The sequence below is a fragment of the Coturnix japonica genome, chromosome 5 (assembly GCF_054131305.1).
Source record: "Coturnix japonica strain WE chromosome 5, WE-NBRP24, whole genome shotgun sequence".
In the NCBI taxonomy this organism is placed as follows: domain Eukaryota; kingdom Metazoa; phylum Chordata; class Aves; order Galliformes; family Phasianidae; genus Coturnix; species Coturnix japonica.
Window position 1 is genome coordinate 39088702 of NC_140667.1, and position 21182 is coordinate 39109883.

General features: G+C 38.2%; 1 protein-coding gene and 1 long non-coding RNA gene across 42 annotated transcripts in view; one reads left to right on the forward strand and one right to left on the reverse strand.

The window, feature by feature from the left end:
• Positions 1-5391, forward strand: part of NRXN3 (neurexin 3) — an 887795-nt gene extending 882404 nt beyond the window's left edge. For 19 of the 40 annotated variants that reach the window (XM_085549250.1, XM_085549251.1, XM_085549257.1 and 16 more), the window contains one exon: positions 1728-5391. In XM_085549250.1, coding sequence (XP_085405376.1) covers positions 1728-2653 — 926 coding nt within the window. In that variant the 3' untranslated portion in view covers positions 2654-5391. The remainder of the gene's footprint in view (positions 1-1727) is intronic. The other 21 variants (XR_014946731.1, XR_014946732.1, XR_014946734.1 and 18 more) reach the window with 5 other exon arrangements.
• The window catches only part of LOC107315131 (uncharacterized), a 67166-nt gene that overhangs the window by 1331 nt on the left and 44653 nt on the right, over positions 1-21182 (reverse strand). The window lies entirely within an intron of this gene.

Here is a 21182-nt window from a genome sequence, read left to right on the forward strand (position 1 = left end):
TCCGTGGACATTTCTGACAGTATTTAATAGGAAACAAGTGCGTGTAACATATAGTGCAGGTAGAAAAGAGCAAAACCCTAATGTCATTCAGCATCATAACAATACCAGACTGTTCATTAACAATTATGAATATGTAAGTAAAAGCCAGAATTATTTATTTAGAACCTAATATTCTTTTTGCATCTCTTTCTTTGAGAATCAGTGAATAGAAATTAGCTAAAGTTTTCCTACAAATATTTAAATATGACTTGTGCTATTTCTAACAGATCTGGATGACTACTCATTGTGTCAAATAAAATCTTCAGTTACATTTAAATCAACACCTAGCTTAAGTAAGTAAGTGACTCACCAAAGAGAAATGGCCATGGGAAAATTTATACACAAACTTTCAAAAGCAATGACCTAAAAATGTGTCAGCAACTTGCATATTAACAGAAGACTGCAATCTCAACTCAGTGAATTAAAGGAATGAATTATTATACCTCCATATCAGAGTAAAACACTGGAGTGTTAATTATTTCTAAGCTCAAAAGAGGAAATAATAAACTCATTTTACAATATATAGACAAATCAAGACTACTCAACTATGAATAACAATATTTCTGCACAGAAGCCAATCATCTTAGAAATGACACTCTGGTTTTCTCATTTCATGTTATACTTCAGTAAGGTACAAAAATTACAGCTACAGTTAAATTACACTTTCAGAGTAGGTTAGGCACCTACTTCATTTTTATTCCTTTGTAGGCACCTAGCCACCTTGCTAGGAAAAAATAGCACTGATATCTGTGTGTCACAAAGTAACGGCAGGTATGAAGACAATTGCTGCTGTGCAGATTCAAGCACTAATTTGGGTCATCAGAATTCTTATTTGGTTGCATCATCAATCACAATTAATTATTTTCTTAAGTTTTAATCAAATTATACAAAAAGGATATAAAGAAGAACCAAAGCTCAAGATAATATGACATTAGCAGCTCAAGAAGACAAAAGGCAAGGGGCATGTCTAATGTAGAACTGAAAGGTAAGCTTAAAAAGAAATGAACAAGCATCAAGTAGAGCTCAGTACCTTCCCGGACCCTAGTAAGTACCTGGTTCTTATTCTATACCTCACTTCCATGAACATTCTCACAATTTAAAAACTGGGCAACAATCAGGAAGAAATGGATGAATGGGAAAGGCCTTAGGGAAAGGCCTTAGAAAATACCACAGGGGGAAAACACACTTGAAAATCAGAGAAGAAATACCAGCGTTCTCTTAAATGAAAAGAGCCAGAGGAGGAAAAACCGGTAAGATGAACAGTAAAATCTCTCTAAGAACATAGATGAATTGGTGGTCTGAAATAGTTCATTTTAACACTCTTGTAACCAATTGCTCAAGAAAGATCAGTATCAAAAATTGATGCCCAGAGAGTCACTTGAGAGTATCTTCAAAAGCAAAAATTTGAGTCTCCAAAAATATGTAGTGTTTCACTATAAAAACTTAGCATAGACTTGGGTGAAAGAAAATAGAACACATGATTGATCAATGCCAAAAGTAGAGTGGGAGGCAAGAAGCGAAGAAACCCCCAGGAAAGTTGTTGGTAGCGTAGCTGGGCAGGAAATCTGACCCCTGACACTTACTAATAATGCCCACGTCCTTGTACTGCCCTTAAGAGATTGAAAATAGTGTCTTGTATCAGTAACATGTACTAATCTTCTTTTTTTTTCTTCTCTTTTCCATCCCAGGAGGTGAATTAGTTATTCCTCTACTTGTAGAAGACCCTTTAGATATCCCTCCTATTGCTACTCGTGCACCTTTCATTACACTTCCCCCTACCTTTCGCCCCCTCCTCACCATTATTGAGACCACCAAAGATTCCCTGTCCATGACCTCTGAGGCGGGGTTACCTTGCTTGTCGGACCAAGGCAGCGATGGTTGTGATGATGATGGCTTGGTGATATCTGGGTATGGCTCAGGGGAAACCTTTGACTCTAACCTACCCCCTACTGATGATGAAGATTTTTACACCACCTTCTCCTTGGTAACAGATAAGAGTCTTTCCACTTCAATCTTCGAAGGTGGCTACAAAGCACACGCACCCAAGTGGGAATCCAAGGACTTTAGACCTAACAAAGTCTCCGAAACTGGTAGGACTACTACCACGTCTTTGTCCCCTGAGCTGATCCGCTCCACAGCTTCGTCCTCGACTGGGATGGTACCCAAATTGCCAGCTGGCAAAATGAATAACCGTGAGCTCAAACCCCAGCCTGACATAGTCTTGCTTCCGTTGCCCACTGCCTATGAGCTAGACAGCACAAAGCTGAAGAGCCCGCTAATCACTTCCCCCATGTTCCGTAATGTGCCCACAGCAAACCCCACGGAGCCAGGAATCAGACGGGTTCCGGGGGCCTCAGAGGTGGTCCGTGAATCGAGCAGCACAACGGGGATGGTCGTCGGCATTGTGGCTGCTGCCGCCCTCTGCATCCTCATCCTCCTGTACGCCATGTACAAGTACAGGAACAGGGACGAGGGGTCCTATCAGGTGGACGAGACGCGAAACTACATCAGCAACTCTGCCCAGAGCAATGGCACGCTCATGAAGGAGAAGCAGCAGAGCTCAAAGAGTGGCCACAAGAAACAGAAAAACAAGGACAAAGAGTATTATGTGTAAAAAAGAATACTTATTTATATATAAATATATAAATACTTAATGAGATTTAACTATCAGAACCATTGCAGTGAACGAGATTAGGAGATATCATTTGTGGGAAAAAGTATTGGGAAAAAATATTATCAGCAGTGACTGTTAATGTCTCAGTCATCACTTGGAGTCAGCAAACTCTGCCCTAATGTATTATAAAGCACACTTAGCGTTCTGGAGATGGCGCATACAGCTCTGCCCTGTTAGTGAACTTGGATGTCTCCAAATCTCCTCCTCCGCTGAACTTTCTGCAAAAGTAGAAGACTTCATGGCTTACTTGTTTCATATCTCCAAGTGAGTCTTTAACAATGTTCGTGATTCCTGACTGTATCAATAATTTTTCAGTTTAGTTATTTAAAAAAAGAAAAGAAAAAAAAAAAGAAAAAAAAAAAAGAAAGTAAAAAAAGGAAAGAAAAGAAAAAGAATGCAAACATTATTAAACAACAACAAAAAAAAAAAAATCAAACAAACTGATCTGGCTGTGTCCAGCACACATAATTTTTCAAGATTGGAGGAGGGGAATAAATGATTTTGGAGATTGTTGGATTTTGGTTTGGTTTCTCGGGTTGTTTTATTTTTGATTTTGTTTACTTTTGGGTGTGGGAGGAAAGGGTGGAGAAGATCATTGTGGGGGTGGGGAGCATGAACCAGGGATACGTGTTGAGAAGAAATCTCGGAGAAAAAAAAATTCATAGTAAATAAAGAGAGACTATTGCCATATATGAACTCAAAAGCTACTCATGGTGTTTACTCTGCATATCTGGTTGTGTTGTCTCTAGAAACCGTCGTCTTGCAGTAAGTTATTTGCTAACAATGCAGTGAAAGTGTGTGATGGGTGCTGATGAAGAAAATTATCATGGAAAGCTGGTCCCCTTGGATCTGCCTCCAGGATTTGCAAATGAACTGAAGAATAGATGGGTTTGGGTCTGTCCTGATCAGAATCTTTGGAATTATTTGAGAATATCACTTAGTATGCATTAGCACAGCCAAACTATGGTTAAGAGGATTTCAAGACTCAGAAAAAGAATGCTTAAGAAACAGTTAGTCATTCTGAGCTAAATATACCATGCAAAAATAAAGGAACTTTCCTCCGGGTTCTAGTTCTGTGACTGATTGCAATGCATGCAAAAAAAATGATAATAAATCAGTTTAATAAAGAGATCGGAAAGACACCACTGGAGTTCAACTTGTGATAAGACCCATAAAATGTATGAAAAGTTAAACACTTGTACAAGAATGCAAAAATGTATAGTGTTTTTTCTTTTTTGACATAAAACCGTTTTTTTCATATGTAATATTTTAATTTTGTAGCTTGGCATTACAGATCATCTCTGTCTTTCCATTTGCCCTATTCTCTCTTTTCCTTCTCTTTTATATAAAAGAAAATAAAGCTGCTGTGACACACAAAATAAAGAAAAAGGAATTTAATAATATAATATATATATATACACACAGATATATTTATCGTGGTATGTTTGATGGGACGACTGGAACAGAGGTTCTGTTATGGTCTTGATGTGGAATGAGAATGGTCTTGAAGAACAAAGTAAAAAGAAACAGAAAACAAAAGCAAACCGTAAAATGTGAAGAAAGCGTGTACTTTACCTTTGTCACAGTTACCTGTGTCAAGAAAAAAAATCTGAAATTTTGTTTACATATTTTACTACTATTTTTTTTGCTAGTATAATTTCTGTATGAATACCCTGAAGGTGTATATACTGTTTTATGGTTAAATTGGGAATGTCTTTTGTTTTTAATTGATTTTATTTGGTTGTTTGGTTTCTACATTTTCCCAGTTACTGTAAAGAGGATTATCTTACTCTATAGAAAAATAGCCAGATGGTGATGGCCATGCCTGTCACATGCAAAAAACAACAACAACCAAAACAAAACAAAAGAACTAAATGAGGGAGAAAGAGAGACAGAGAGAAAACCAACAAAAAAAAAAAAAACCACCAAGATGGATTGAGAGCTCTGGAGTATCAGAAATGCACACTTTTTCTGTGTACAGATGAAAACTAATCAGCTGTTTAGGTTTAGAAATCTACTCTTGCTGGTGTTCATAAGTCGCATGAATATTTGACTTTGAAAAAGTGTCATCAAATACACACACGCACATGGGAACTTAAATTCAAACAAACAGCCTTCTCAAACATTTAGAGAAGCTGCTTTCATGTTAACAAATATTTTCAGTGTGTATGTGTGTGTGGTGCGTGTGCGTGAGAGGTTGAGCTTTTTTTTCCTTTTTTATTTTTTATACTAAAAAGAAAAAAAAAAAAGACAGGTTTTAAAAAGGTATGAAAGCACGATTTTAGATGATTTAACTGGCCAAATCTATATAGAGTTGATTATATCTTGATGTCTGTAAAAGATTGCTGTTCTTGGAGTCTTGGAGTCTTGTGAAATGATTTCCTTTCTTCCTTTCCTTTTTTGTTTCCTTTTTTAAGTTAAGAGGAAAAAAAACAATTACACTTTCCTTTTTTTTGTGTAAGTTTCTATTGGACAGCTTTGGGAACATGTGCATTCCTGTATGTGGGCTTCTACCATATCCCTGTTGCTTTATGGACAATCTTAAGAATTTTTATTTGAGTTATTGTGATGTTATTGCTTTTTTCACCATTCTTTTTCTTCTTCCTTTTTGATTCTTTTTCTTTTCTTATTTGCATTTTGTTTAAAGATATGCTTAGCAATAAAATGTTCTTCCCAAAGCCCTGGATGTTGCTGGGTTTTTATTTCCAAAAGACTTAAGGGAAATTCCAACCCTCTAAATATGAAAAGCATTTTCTAATGCAGGTACCCCATGAGTGTCCCATCACTAGATTACAAAATAAGCATTTTATTCTTTCTTTAATCCAATTAATCTTAATTCTTTCCTTTGCAATGCATAAATTCAACGAACCTACTTCATAACACCTCCCAATCATCACCACAGTGGGTAAAAGAGTAGTTCTAGAGTAGATCTCCGATTTCCTCTTTTATTTTTCTTTTTTTTCTTTTTTGTTTTATTTTGGTTTTGTTCTAACGTTTGTATGGGTGAGAATATTCATGTTCATATTTTTTTTTTCATTCAGGTACATTCAGTTTCTTTTGTGAATCATGTTCTGACACCTTACAGAATCTTCACAAGGCTCTAAACCAGAATTTCCTGTCTAAACTTCTCTCCACATTTGTCCCTCTCCTAAAATCATGACATTCCTTGGTGATGACTGGTACCTAACATTCCCACTACTGTAGCAGTTGGTTGGCGTGAGGAAGATCTAGGTCTAAATGTAACAACAATCTCTTCCCAAATGTTCTGAGAAAAAAAAAAAAAAAAAAAAGAAAGAAAGAAAGAATGAAAAAAGAAAAAAAAAGAAAAAAGAAGAAAAAAAAGATTTATATTTTTGCCTCAATGCTTGTCTTTAAACCCATTATACTTCACACAATTATGAAATGTTATGTGAAGCAATTAAATACCTTAAATACCCTAGGTATTTGATAGCCTTAAATACCCCAACCCTGTGGCTACAGCCACTCCTTATTTTCTCTGTCATGTAGCAAACATTTTATCACTTGGGCTAAATGAACATGTCAGAAAGGTCAGAAAGGAGGCTTCATTTTTGCATAAATGGTGTACGCTTATTGTGTAGTTTTTGGCTAATCACAAAATCTCAGAATTCTTGAGGATGAAAGGGACTTCTGGAAGATCACCTACTGCAGGCTCTATTTCTCCAAATCTGAGTCAGCTGTGGAGACCTCAGGGGACACGTCCAGTCATGCTTTGAATATTCCCACAGACCTCTTTGTGCTACCCATTTGGTGTCTGACAGCCCTCACAGTAAACAAGCTTTTCGGCTGTGTTCAGATGAGATGTTCTTTGATGCACACCCATTTCTTCTTGTTCTTTTTCTGGGCACCACAGAAAAGACCCTGATTTAGTCTTTTTTCTATCTGCAATTTATACACTATTCATAAAGGTCCCTTCCCTGAACATTCTCTTCTCCAGGCTGAACAGCTCTACTGACCTCTCCTTGTACAACAGATGCCCCAATTCTTTATTGATCTTTTTGGTCCTTTGTTGGACTTGCTCCAGTTTCTGGAAAATCTGAAGCAGACACAATCACCATACCATGATCTCTCAGCTAGGGATCTAGCTCTTTTTTCAAGGTCTAAGGCTTGGCAGTTGCTTCTCTCAGCATTTTTCTACAGATAAGCAACATCTCACTTTCCAAAGATCCCTGCATGAGATACTTAACTACCCTTCATGAAACTGTTCACCACAACACAGAAACTGTTCTGCTTTCTGCAGAGGTTTTTCACAGCCTCCTAAGGCCAAATGCTAAAACACTCCCTTAAGATCTGAGCATAGAATAGTCGAATAACATAGTCTAATCGAATCATTAACCCACCACCACAATGCTGGCTAAATCATGTCTCTAAGTGCCACATCCACATTTCTTGGAAACCTCCAGGGACAGTGACTCCACCACTTCCCAGGGCAGCCTGTTCTGCATAGCTGTTCCTATTCTATGATGCCAGGTCTCTAGATGCTAAGGTTTGTATGGCCCATAGAAGATAATACTTCATGGCAAAACAAACCCCTGCCTCATATTTAAGCTAAGGCAGTGAGAAGGAAGGGCAACAAGTCTTGCTTACAGTTCTAAGCATCACTCAGTCTCCTGAGGAGACCAGAAACACTCACAAGAGAAGACTATTGCCTGCCTGGGTTCTGAGGAGAAACTTGCCATGATTGCAGTGAAGTAATACCAACAAGAACTATCATTATAAATGTAGGAGGTTGGAGTGGGAGGTCTTGCCTTACTAAGTATTACTGGAAAACTTCCACTGATTAGGAGTATCAATACTTGTCAGGCTGTTTAAGAAACAAAATTAAAACTTATCTAATTTCACAGAACACTACATCAAGATTACTTGTTTCACCTCACCCTAGTTTCTCCTCGGATCATGCACATTGCATAGTGCAATATTTTCTGTCTCCAAATGTTTCTGATAACCTGCATTCTCTCAAGGGTCTGTTCACATCATGTTTCACTGACCTACAAATACGATGCCATTCAAACATAAACATTCAGTAAACATTTTAGTCTACAGGGACTTGATGTTTATGGATCATTCACATGGATAACATGAGAGAGGACCAGAGCATGCATACACAAGAGTGTGTGTTGAACTGCATACATCTGAAAAAGTGCTTAAGGCATTTAAGTGGATAATTCTTTCTGAAAACAGGAAAAATCAGCTACGCAAATACCTGTAAAAATTGAGGTCATTTCACTGTAATGGTCAGAGAATCTCAAACAACTAGTGCTAATGTACTTTTACAATTAGCTTTTACTGTATGAAATAATGCAGGTAAGTGATGGACAAGATCCCTGTAAACATATGGTTTACCATATATGACTTGCCACCAGAGCAGGAGACAAATTCAGAGGGCTGAAATTCAGAGGCCTGCCATAAATCACCTGAAGAATTCCACTTCAACATGCAAGCAACGAGCTGTATGAGCACGTTATTAGCTTAAATTCATTTGAAATTGTGCTATCCCAAGCTCTGTACAAAACCAACAGAAACACAAACCTCTGCTCCTGCCACCAAGCACAATTTGAAGTCATTCAAAATTTTCATCTATCACTCCATTTATCTCTTGTCCATCTGTTCACAGAAGACAACCAAGGAGCAACCTAAATGTACAGCTAAGCATCTGGGAAGCAGATGAAGACTGTGGTTTTGTTTTCACAGAATGGCTTGGGTTGGAAGGGACCTCAACAATCAGCTAGTTCCAATCCCCCTGATGTATTCAAGGTTACCAACCACAGAATCATGCACTAGATCAAATTGCCCAGAGCCTCATCCAGCCTGGCCTTGAAGTCTCCAAGGATGAGACATCCACAACTTCTCTGGGTAACTTGTTCCAGGGCCTCACCATCTTCTGAGTAAATAATAACCTAAGTCTTCCCTCTTAGTTCAAAACCATCCCCTCTATTACTATCCTACTGTGCAAAAGGTCAGTTTCCCTCCTGATCACAAGTATTGGAAGGCCACAATAAGGTCTTCCCACCTTCTCTTTTCCATGCTGAACAAGCCCATCTCCCCCAGACTGTCTTCATAGGAGAGGTGTTCCAGTCTTTAGATCATCTTTGTTGCCTTTCTCTGGACCCACACCAACAGTTCCCTGACTTTTTTTTATGCTGGGGGCCCTGAACCTGGACTCAACACTCCAGATGGAGCATCACAAGAGCAGAGCAGAAGGGAACAGCCACCTCCCTCTCCCTGCTGGCCACCCCTTCAGTCCAGGGTACAGTTGGCCTTCCAGGCTGCACACTACAGGCTTCTGTTTCTAAAGCCAAGAAAGTAAGAGATAAGAAGCATCAGCAATACAAAAGTTTGTGTGATCCAAATCAAGCCCTCTTTGTCCATCTGCATATAGACAAGAGGTTAATTGCATCATTTTCACCCTGAATCCTGGCCTCACCTAGACATAAAGAACAAGACTCAGTAGGTCCGTTCGCACTCTCTAGGCAACATCTCCAACATTTCTGCTGCATCATATAATGCCTGATGGTTTATTCAGTCTTGACTGTTCCCAGATTCACAGACATTAATCTACAACCATTGTTACACTGTGAGTTGTCTCTTGTATCTCCTCTGTGTAAGGGTGGAAAACAAGACAGAGTCCTGCCTGAGGCTGTATCTATAGTTATAACAAGATTATCCCTCAAAGCTTCCAGACTCCTGCTCTCTTTACTCATGACTATAAAGTACACTGTCTGTGGTGCTGCCAGTTTTCAAAGACTTAGAGCACATAAAAGAAAAACAGGAACTTCCAAAAAGAGAACAAGCCCTTTTAAAATTAAGAAAGAACCATTTTAGAATGGAAAGTATTGGGTTATCAACTGCTTCTTAATAATGCCTACTTACATTAACATACACACGCTGGTAAAGCCATATGTATCTGAATTCATTTTAATACCCAAAGCAACTTCTGTTCTACCAGAATCCTTTATTGGCTGCAAATTCCTGCAGAAAATCACAGCCTCAACCTGTAATATTTTGCTATAAACAATTTTTTATACCAATTATGATAACATCTATAACAACACAATATTATTACACATAATTATAGGAATTAAGACTATTCATCATACTACAGTTCTTCAAATCCTGGGTCAATGGAAGGTGAGGTTGATTATCTTTCACAATCTGCACTGAAGCACAAAGTGTTGCCAAGATTCCAGCTAACAAAGATCTCGTTATTGGGATAAATGGAAATGGAAAGCTAATGGAAAAACTTGCCCTAAAGTTAACAGAGCATATTCTCATTCCATAATCCTCTGAAAGTTACCCCTTCCTCCCCTCCCCCCCCCCCCCCCAATTAACTCATGGTGTTAACTAATTTTTAAAAAAAAAAAAAAAAAAGCTAGCCAAGCTGTGATGAGGAACAAAAATCACGATGTTTCTGAATAAATCTTCACAATGCACAAGGGAAATTGTGGAGGGCAGTTTCTACTCCGTAATTCTTGCTAATACTGTGTCTAGGAAACTACTACCGGGCCCCTCAAAAGAACTAATTTTTAGTGATCACAAAGTCAAGATTTCTTTCATAGAAAAAGATCAATAAATAGATTTAATATTCTTGTTTTTATATTTAATAACACTGTGTATTATTATTTTCCCATTGACCTAGTGCCATTCTTCTCATACAATGGAACAAAATTAATTCTCTGGGCAAATGCAAACCCAGTCCATCAGCTGGGCAACTGCATTAAACATACTGGGCTACTGCAATTAATGTACACATGTAAGATGAGTACATCACACATAATGCTAGCACTATGTTTTGCCATATGTCTAAAACAATAAGTGAAATAGGACAGCAAGAATAAGAGAGAAGAAGGCAATGCACCTAATCATTACTACATAAGATTAACTATAGCGATTAAGAAAGATACATCACTGATTGAACCAGATGATCTGAGAGGTCTTTTACAACTATAATGATTCTACAATTCTATTATCACCAACTGCCCTAAAATTTTTTCATCATCTGTATCTGCAATCCCTGGAGAGCCCCAGTTGCAATGAGGATTTGGAGAACCTTTGCTGACATTGTGTAGGACCTCTCATTTGTGTTTTCTCCTAAGTAAAGGCTCCGAATTCACTGGAAGGGGGATCCAGTATTTATACAGACTAATAAACAAGCTTACATAACTTTAAGTGTGGAAACATCTGGTGTCATCTTCCTTTTGGATTCCACACAAAACCTGGCCAACAGTATCATCTAATGTATCCCATATGCTAAGTCATCTGACACTGCCACCTATGCAGTTACATCTCACAGCTTCAATATAAATTCTTACAAGTCCTTTCCATACAAAAGCAAACTAAACTAGAGATGATTGTTCCAAAAACACAAATAGAGTTAAGTTTAAATGTGAAACATCTATGCAGTATGATTGTTTTGTCACACCTCAAGCAGTTCCAATCTAGGTTGATGCTTTTGCTGTCCTGCTCAACACTGTCATTTTCATAACTATGAGAGGAACTCAAACCATATTTCCAGTCCCTGAAGTACTCAAAACCAAATGCATAAACCAAATTCTACAAGATAAGTTAACTTATATTATTTTAATGACGTTTATATATTAACATCTGGGCTGAAGAGTGTTAAAACACCTTAAGATACAGAAAACGTAACTGTCCTTTCTAAGAAACACTCCAGAAAAAAATAGAGGAAAAATTCATATTATGCAACCCCTCAACCCTATCATCCACCTGTGGGGGGCAGAAGTCAGCTTTAATTTACAATCCTGAGCTGAGTCAAAGCCCGGTACGTAAAAGCCATTCATCCACCCAGCCAAGAAAATTTCACAAACTAACTGACTAATGAACAAAAGTGATGAATAATTTTCTTATTTATACAGGAGATTTCTGAACTATAAATAGTAGTCCCAGTTTCAATTCTGTCTCACAGTTTAGGCCAGAAGAGAACTAGTGTTAGACCAGCACCATCAGACATTATGTTCTGTGCTGGAACGTCCTTAGACTCAAGGACTGAAATAGTAGAGTGGCAAATGCTGGGCTGAAGACTATCAGAATAAAAGGAAAAATCACAGCACCTTGCATGTGGCTCAGTCTTTAATAGCAGGCAGTCTGCAGTACATCAATGATCCTCCTTAACTGAGTCTTTGGTTGAGAGGTGCAAATATGATGTGGTGACGCAACCTGAAGACCAGCTATACCTATTTCTGGATATAGGACGTGCTCTTGCTCTCAACCATTAAAGTCTGATTCAGTCTTCAGTGAGGGCAACAAATTAAATTAGTTTCAGCACTTTACTGACTGTGCATTTCTGAGCCATAGCACATTGTCTGCAATGCAGACAACAGCGAAGACAGTGCAGCAATGAGGAGACAATAGCCACAAAAACATTCAACTCAGAGGCATTTTAAGTGCAGAGGTGTAGAAATACATCCTCCCACACAGCACAGGCTCACATATATAGCTAATTAAAAAATAAAAATAGAGACTCTTATCCCTAGTGAAACATCACTGAAACAGAGGGCATACCACCAGGGAAGCATCAGCCCAAGCCTTACTCTATGTTTTGATTTTTCTTTTGTCTTGGCCCTTGCTAGCAACAATAAATATCCAAATTAAAAGGCTCTTATTAGTGAAAGGAGCTGGCAGACTGCAGATGAAGCGCACATCAGCATTGAGGAGGAAGAGAGAAGAGTCTGAAACTCTCTAACGTGCAGAATAAACACAGATATGGGTTTTATGCTAAGAACATTTCTCCTTCTGTGCAGTTATCTCTCACTTCCAGAACAGCCCTGAGGATTAAGATGGTTTATTGGGATCAAATGCCTTGGAGATTTATTATAGTGCTGACTGTTTACTCATTCACATCAAAATATAGAACTATGCTTATATCCCTGTACGCGCATCTCTCTCAATCACAAATTCTTTTCCATTCCCTAAACAGGTTAGATTGACTCCCAACCTATCCTATTTTCCATATCCAAGATAGATCTCCAAAGACATCTTGCTATGGCTGTGTAGTTGGGTTATCCCTTTAAAGCTGTGTCAGCATTAAGATCTCAGCACGTGCTGCCAGAGATTAACACCAAACTGCTGCTACGCAGTAGTTTAACAGGCATGGATGATGACAAATGAGTTAGAGACAAAATGATCTTATGGTTAAAAGTAGCTGAGAGTTTGAAGGGAGGAAATCTCCTAGAACATTCTGCAGGAATGCCAAATGTGACCTTGTAGATAGAAGACTTTTCAAAGTTGTCTTTTGTCTAAAAACATGTTCCTCTGACCAAGAGAATCTGGAGAAGAATCCATCTCTCCAAAACAAAATTAAGCATTTTTGCTTTTAACTGTTTGTCAACAAGTAAAGTTCCCTTTAAAACAGAGGTGAGCTTCACTCATCTTTCCTGAACTCCCTCTCACAATAAGTATTACCCTCTTACTGTCCATACGCTCTTGTGAGCCTAACAGGCACAGTCTAAGATCTGCCTCAACTGAACACAGAGCCCAATATCATAAGTATTATCTGAAAACAAATGAACTGATGCTGTTTTATTCTATCCCTCCTGTGACGCCAAGTCACTGGTTGCCACCAAGAAGTCCCTCACTGCAGGTATTTGTACACATTGCTGGGACCCCCCTAGGCCTTCTCCAGAATGAACAGTTCCAGCTCTGTCAGCCGTTCCTTATGAGAATGATTGTCTAGTTCCATAAACTGTCCTTCACAGCCCTTTGCTGGGCTTTCCTCTGTAGCTCCACATATCTTTTGTATTGAAGATCTCAGAACTACACACAGGCATGGCCTCACAAGCACTGAGCAGAAAATGGGAACACTGAGACCACAGAGAAACAGCAAGGAAAGTTTGGACTGCGGACCCCAGAATAGCTGTTCTCAGCCTAAATTCAAGGGGCCCATAAGGAAGAGCCTAGGGATGCATACTGCAGGTATTAAGAACAGATCTACCTTAACATTTTGGGGGGGGGGTGGTTTTTTGTCTGTTTACAAGTATAGGCACTGGACTTTTGAAAGGATGAACCAGACAACATCCGTATAACCATGTGCTGGTTACAGCTCACAGTCAAAGCCTCTAAACCTATCAGGTTAATAGTATTCAGCAGATTTAAACAAAGTATGCCTCTTAATCCACACAGATCAAACTGGAACCCAACTGCTGGCCACGCAGCTTAGTGTCAGGCACACAGCACCTTGCCTCTGGCCCCAGCTCTGCACTTCCAGTCGTGCATGGCTAGCAACAGGAGCTCCTGCAGCCCAGCATTGCAGCGTGCTGCCCTGAACTGCGCAGAGACACTCAGAGCTACTAATTTGCATCATGAGCTATTACTGTCCAGTCCAATTATGAACAACATTCTGACTACTAGTTTATTTACTAAAATAAGATAGCAGAAGAGAACAGGAAAGAAGAGCTGCTTGTTTTCCCAGGACAGATGCTGTAGTCAGGGAGAGGTCTATTCCTTTAGGTTTGAATTTGTCATCTAGGCTTCTCTTACAGAACATTTTGACACATAAATGTTTTTTTTCAGGAGGACAGTAGCTCTGCAGAAGTATTCAGAAGCAGCTCCATGCAAGACTGTCTGATTTGATTACACCTAACAACCCCACAGTAGGAGCAGTGTTCTGTAGCATCTTATGAGGAAACTGGACCCAGGTGCTCTGTTATTATTTTCAGCCTTTGAAGTAAACATCCCCAACCTGAGCCAAAAGCCCAATTTACTGAATATTTATTTATTTATTTTCCTAACTGTGACTTCGCTGCCATTGTCTTCTTGGTGCACACATAATCAAGCTGTTCACAAAAACAGAAGTCACTGATGTACACAAAGTACGAGGATATTTTTCTAACCAAGAAATCTTCATGTTTCCTTTGAAACTCAAACAGTAGAAACCTGTCTGAAGAGGCAATTTTGTTACTGGTCTCCAGATTTCAGGTCAGAAATTTGGGCTCAGCCATATCAAGAATTGATAAGAAACAGTAATCAGATCTGCTGTTAGAAAAGGATTGATCCACATAACTCAATCCCAGAGATTATGACATGAAACATAAGCTACAGGGACAAATCACAGGGGATGAAATCCACTCTGAGAATTTCAAAGTGTTTGAGAAAGGAGGCTGGAGTAACCACTCATCTAATACATGGAGAAAGAGTGGCATTAAAACAACAGCAGTGGGGAGTTTGGGTCATGCATTCTTACAACTAGGTCACATCAGAAGCAGGTCAAGACCTAAATCCAGAGATTTTGTTAATGTGCTTTAATCCTAGATAAACACATTGTGTCCATTTTTTACTACCTTTCATTAGGTAGATGCAATTATTCCAAAATTAATATGAAGTAGATGAACATAATTCAGAGGAGGGAACAGGTTTATAAGAAGAGCTGTCCATTGAACGTATACTTTACTTTTGTACACGTACACTCATTACTCCTGAACTGATCATCTAAAGAGCAACGGTCTCATCTTTACCTACTACATGACAGATCAATTACAGAGAAAAAGGATTCAGGAAATAATTGATTATACGGACAAGTCTAAAAAGCTCCCAAGATTTAGATAGATTCTTTATGAATAAATAATAGTTAAAACTTATCTCAGTACTGTTTGACATGAATTATCCAGCCTACATAAGAACTGTTTTGTTAGGAATAGGAAGTACTGCAAATTCCAAGTTAGCCACCAGATGATCCTGCCACTTCAGTTCCTGTGATTTACCAGATACCCATTGTTTTTCAGAGTGAGAATGTGGCAGCAAGGAGATTAATCATTGCAAATTAAATGGCTCATGTCATACTCATCAAATTAACACTGCTCAATACAAAATTAGCTACTTGCAACCATTGTGTTAACTTATTTTAACATAAACTGATATCCTCTGCATCACTACACATCTGAAGGGTCCTGGGGGTCACTAATTGTCCTTCCTTTTCTGCAGCCCTAACCCTCATAGGGAATGCAGCCCTGCCAGCAAACTCACAAGAGTAGAGCATGGCAACACACCACCTCCTGCTGTTGCCCAGGCTGCAGCCAGCACAAGAGGAGATTCAACTCAGCAAGCCATCCAAAACAGCTCATTAATTAGATATCTTCCTCTAACTAGTTGCATAAAAACTACAAAAGTCATTATAACAGATACTGCATGCTTTCACATTAAACCTATTTAGGCTGGTTAACATCACTTTTACATTATAATATTACTAGGCCCTAAGATTTATTAAAGATTAACACTACTAAAGCCTTAGAAAGCATGAAAATGGTTAAATTACCATACAAAACACTGCAGTTCTGCAGAATAGAATAAGTTGAACATTTTTATTTCATTTCAGCAAATAAATGTGGACATGGGCAAAGCAGAGAAGTAACACAACAGAAATGAATTTTATATCTTTTTAAAAAGTTGTTTGTTAATAAACTAAAGCTTCTCACTCAGAAAAACCTTGCATTACTGCTATTAGCAACACTTACAAGCAACAAATTAAGGAGAGATGTGAAGTTTATTTTCTTTAGAAAACACTTTTTTTGAACATTTGCCTGACTAAACAATTTATATATGCATTTGCACAGTATAGCCACTGGTTTGGTACTTCACATCCTTAATATACTTTAAAAAGTTGCTTACAATTACATTGTTTTATCCACCAAGAGAAAACAGTTACGTCAAACTTTTCAAAACCCTAGCAGATTTCACTAATAGCATATGAAAACCCATGCAACAACTGTAGGTCTTGTATCTAGTTGACAAACATTTTGAGCACATAATAGAAATGCTAGGTTTAATTGCTATCATTGCTCCATTATAAGAGAATCCTTCACCTACTAAAGTAAACCACAATATGCTTATGTTCAGTATTCAAATTATTTTATAAATGCTTTAGTACCTAACAGAATATTAGTAACAGAAGTTATAATTGCTTTCAACCAATCTTTAACAAATCTTATGTAAAAAGTTCCTATACAACCCTCATCCTGTGACAGAAACCGCTTTCTTTTTCTTACCTACCACTTTCTTTACTTCAGAGTCTAAAGCCATCAAGACTCACAAAATCACCACTTCCACTATATGCGTGTGTGTACTGTACAAATACAGTATCAATGTCAATATATAAAACACAAAAGTTCCCATCCCACTACCAATTTTTGCTCACTTACTCGTATGAAGCTAGAACTTCTCCAGATGGGTTCCAGTCCTCATCTGAAGACTTGATGGAAGATCTCTTCACACCTGGTTAGTCTGCCCTCAAGCTTAGTAATGAGTTTTCTTTCCAAATTGAATGCACCTGGTCTTAAGTTTTCTCTGCTAAATAAAAGAACCTTTTGGCAATAACTATTTTCTCCTTAGGTAAACATTTATCCACTGCTTTCCTAGATTTTCTTACAGCTTAAAATAAAAATAAATCTAAACATGCTGACTCTTCAGCTTTTTTCACTGCACAATGTTTTCTCCTATTTCTATTTTTTTTTTTTTCCCCAGTTCTTTGCTGTCCCTTTTCACAATTCAGTACTTGTTAGGAAAAAACAGCAAGTGCCAGATTGAGTTTACCAGCCCACTGTTAGTTTCGGATGTTTTGTTGTCAGAAAATGAAACTGGCATCTTCCTATTCCAACTCATATTTCACTATTCATTTGTGAAAAGAACAAAAACAGTTGCTCCAGAGACCTTGTCCCTGTGTGAGTACCAAGAAAGAAAAGAACGTTTAATTACTATCTTGTATGTTTTCCCTGTGCTTTGTAGGGTGGAATAATCGTGGAAATACAAAACATTACTAATAACGCACACAATACCTCTGCACATAAGACTTTAACTTTGGTAGAGGACATTGGAATATATTCTAGCTGTTGTCCTAAAAGGAGGCTTTATGCATCACTGAATATCTGTCACCTGTGCTGGTAAGGCTCTGAATTGTGGTGGATCTTTCTAAGTTTGTGTACCCCTAGGTTCAGCTGAACGCGAGTGTTTACTATAAGCAATTAGCCCTGTTCCAACCCAGAGGGAGGAGTGCTAAAGCTATAATACCTGCTTGACAAGCTGCTGAAGTTCCTATTTTACTAACGTTTAATTTGAATCTCTGTTATTACATGTGATGTTATATAACAGTAGCATAAGCATTCACTATATATATTTAAAGTTCATTTATTGAAGCGACTAAAAGTGCATTTAACCAGAAAACAAGGATGAGACTCTTCTCTGTTATAGCAAAAAAAAAAAAAAAAGAGCAGTAAAAAGATGGAAGGCTCTCATTCATTAAATAGCATGAGAGAAAGAATAAGCTAACTATTTCAGTATCACACCATGCAACTTAAAGCAGGGATATTTGAGAAGAAGGCTAAAAGGAAGAGAATAGGTTAATTTAGGTCATATATCTAGACTGAGCTGCGTTTTCTTCATCCCTCACAGCTACAAGCCCCAAAAGTTGCTACCACAGGAAGCAGGAAAGATAAGAACCCTGCAGATTACAGTGGGCTGAGGGCTGCCTCCAACAAGCAAGATGATGGGCTGCAGCTTTTCTGTCTCATGTGCCACCTCTGCTAATATCTGATTGCTCTCATTATGTCAGCACACGCTGTGAGCCATTGAAAGTGTGGGTGTTAACAGAGTCTCTGCTATGCATTACAACGCTTTCAAGATATGCCATACATGGCTAATTCTCTGTCATTCTCAAGTGCATTATCTGATCTTGATCTCTCTCCAGATGAAATCTAAGGTCACAATTGCAGTAAAACCTCTTTATGTTGTTCCCATAAAAAGCTGTGGGAGTTGTTTTCTTAATTGCTTGGAGTTTTGTTGTTGATGGTTTTGTTTTTGATGGGGTTTTTTTTGATTTTTTGCTTTCTTTTTTTTTTTTTTTTTTTTGAGACACAAATATTGAGAAAAGTTTCATAATGCAAGTCAGGAATGAAAAATGAAAAGGAAAGTGTAGATTTTATACAAAATATTTTCACATTGCTGAGATCAGAAGAGAAACTGACAGCTGCCCCCAATTAGAAAAGCAGCTTAGGTTAGTTGTGCTGTATCACACCCGATGGGGCTACCACATTACAGTTAAAGAAACTGTCATGAGGAGCAAGAAATCCAATTTCATTTCCCCCTCCCTCTTCCTGAGATAAGAGAGTTCTGCTATTGCAGGCTAAAGATTACAGATGATTTCCACATGCACATCCATGTCATACTCTTTTAACATTCTCATATGAGCACTGGAGATAAAATCCATAGCTGTAGAGGGTAAAAACAGTCTCAGCCTAGCGTAAAATCTCACCAGGAAGAAACAGAAAAACAATTGCTGTAGCAAGAACAATAGAAATAGCTAAGTTATTGAAAATGTATGGGGCTTCTGGCTTGCTTTATGCATAGATCAAATGCAGAATTTGCATGACTGATGCCAGCCATTTTCATTTAGCTCCAGTTCCGACCAACTTAAAACAGTTTTTCTCCTTGTTGCTATTGGGTTAGCACTGTACTACCTCCCTGATTGTTCAACAATGTCAAAGGCAAATAAGATGTAACATCCCCTTCCCAATTTGGTCCCACTAATTTAGTCTGCCAGCAATTAAGTGCTGGTAACAACCATGTTCCATGCAACCCAAGTGCTAATTCCTTAGGGCCTCACAGGGCGTCAACATCTTATATTACACAGGTGACCACAAGTAAATAACAGTTTGTACAGAATATCAAGCTAAATCTAAGAATGAGCTGCAGCACGGACAAAGCAAAAGATTTAAACAAGTCAGAGTCTTGTCTTGTCAGACAATGTCATTGTTTTATGAATTTTGTTGATTGTATTCCACATCATAATATTATGTAGTGCACTGGGATTTAAAGAGTTAATGCTCCAATTCTGTGGATTGTCAATATTTCCAGATATACCTTCCTCAGAAGAGAAGAAGTACTGTACATCCCAGAAGACTGTCACTGTTCAATGTCTGTTTTCCATTTAGAGGGAAAGGTAAAAGTGCTCGCAAATCACAAGGCTAACCTTTTTTCTCTTAATGCTTCCTAGCCATCTTGCCTTCAGCATTAGAGTAAGGCCTTTGCTTTTGGACACACTCTCTCTCATTTTATTTGGTTTATTTTCTTCAATTCCAATTATATTGTATTATATTGTGTTATTGTGTATTCTGATATCATATCTAGTGAATAAGTTTTCTCCCCTAGCTCACTGCCACTGTTTTGTTTTTAGGCTCATCTCCTTTCTTTCTACTTTTCCCCTTCTTCCTTTCCTGGGATCTGGGTCTGGGGGTCCTTCTTTCCCACTTAGTCATGGAACAGCACCAAACCAGCCCAAAACCATCGACAGACAATTCTCTCCTGCTTGCAGAGAGATACAGAGATGCCAAAACAACTCTCCTGCTATCAATCTGGGATGTGGGCATGACTGGGAAGAATGATAATTCAGCACTTGAAGGATGCCAATAACCAGCATAACACAGAATGCAATCATGCCTGCCTTGCATTTAACTGTAACCCAGAAAACCAGCTCAGTGATAGGATAAAATACAAGCCACAGGGAATACTTCTGCATCTTAATCCAGTTTTGTCTACTTTAATCATATTAACCACTCCTTGGCAGTAGAACCTGGACTGGGGACTCTCACAGTTGCTCCACTTTCTATGCAGAGTTTTGTGTCTCAGATCTGTCTTTTCCATATTCCCATTTTTCTTACATGCAATCATATCTGAGGGTATCATCTCCTGGGGGCAGATGTTTTGGTTCATTGCTATCAACAATCCAGTGACAGTCATCTTGTAGATCTGTCTAGTAGATATTCATTTGTAAGAAACTTCCTACTCCACTTAAATTATGTAAACTGAACCTGTTGAGATCACCTTAACTACCATAGTATTGCTGGTGAACATCTATTGAACATCTATCTCAATCTCTTTTACTCAATGCTCTCTAGAAGGGAGGAATATAAAGCAAATTTGGCTGGTGTTTTGATGTAAGCTAATTATTAGGCAAGTGTGAGAGTTGGTGTGAGAGTTAAGGTCCACTCCTTCTCTAGTGTTCAATTTCCTGTGTTTAAGGCCACCGTTTGATCTACCATATGCCTCCCAAAATCAAAGTGTACTTCATCTTTGTTGAACACAATACATGCCAGTAACTGCAGGAATCTTAGATGCGTCCATTATTAAGTTTAACCAGACTTAACTATTAATCTTGTAGCCCATAAAAACCATTCTGGGAGATTTTACAGATTTATGAGAAAGAATGATGCACATTTATCAAACACATAAACTCTATCACCATTCTAGAAGTCTAAACAGGTTTAAAAACAAAGGGGAAAATGATGGTTCACAAATAATTTGCTGGCTGAGGGAAAAATAATAATTTACTTGACAAACATAATCACATAATAGAAAACATTCATAAATCTTAATTGATGGGGAAAATAATTGAATGAACTCTGAAAAAGGAATGTGACAAATTAGAATGAAAATTCATGATGTTGTCCAAAGC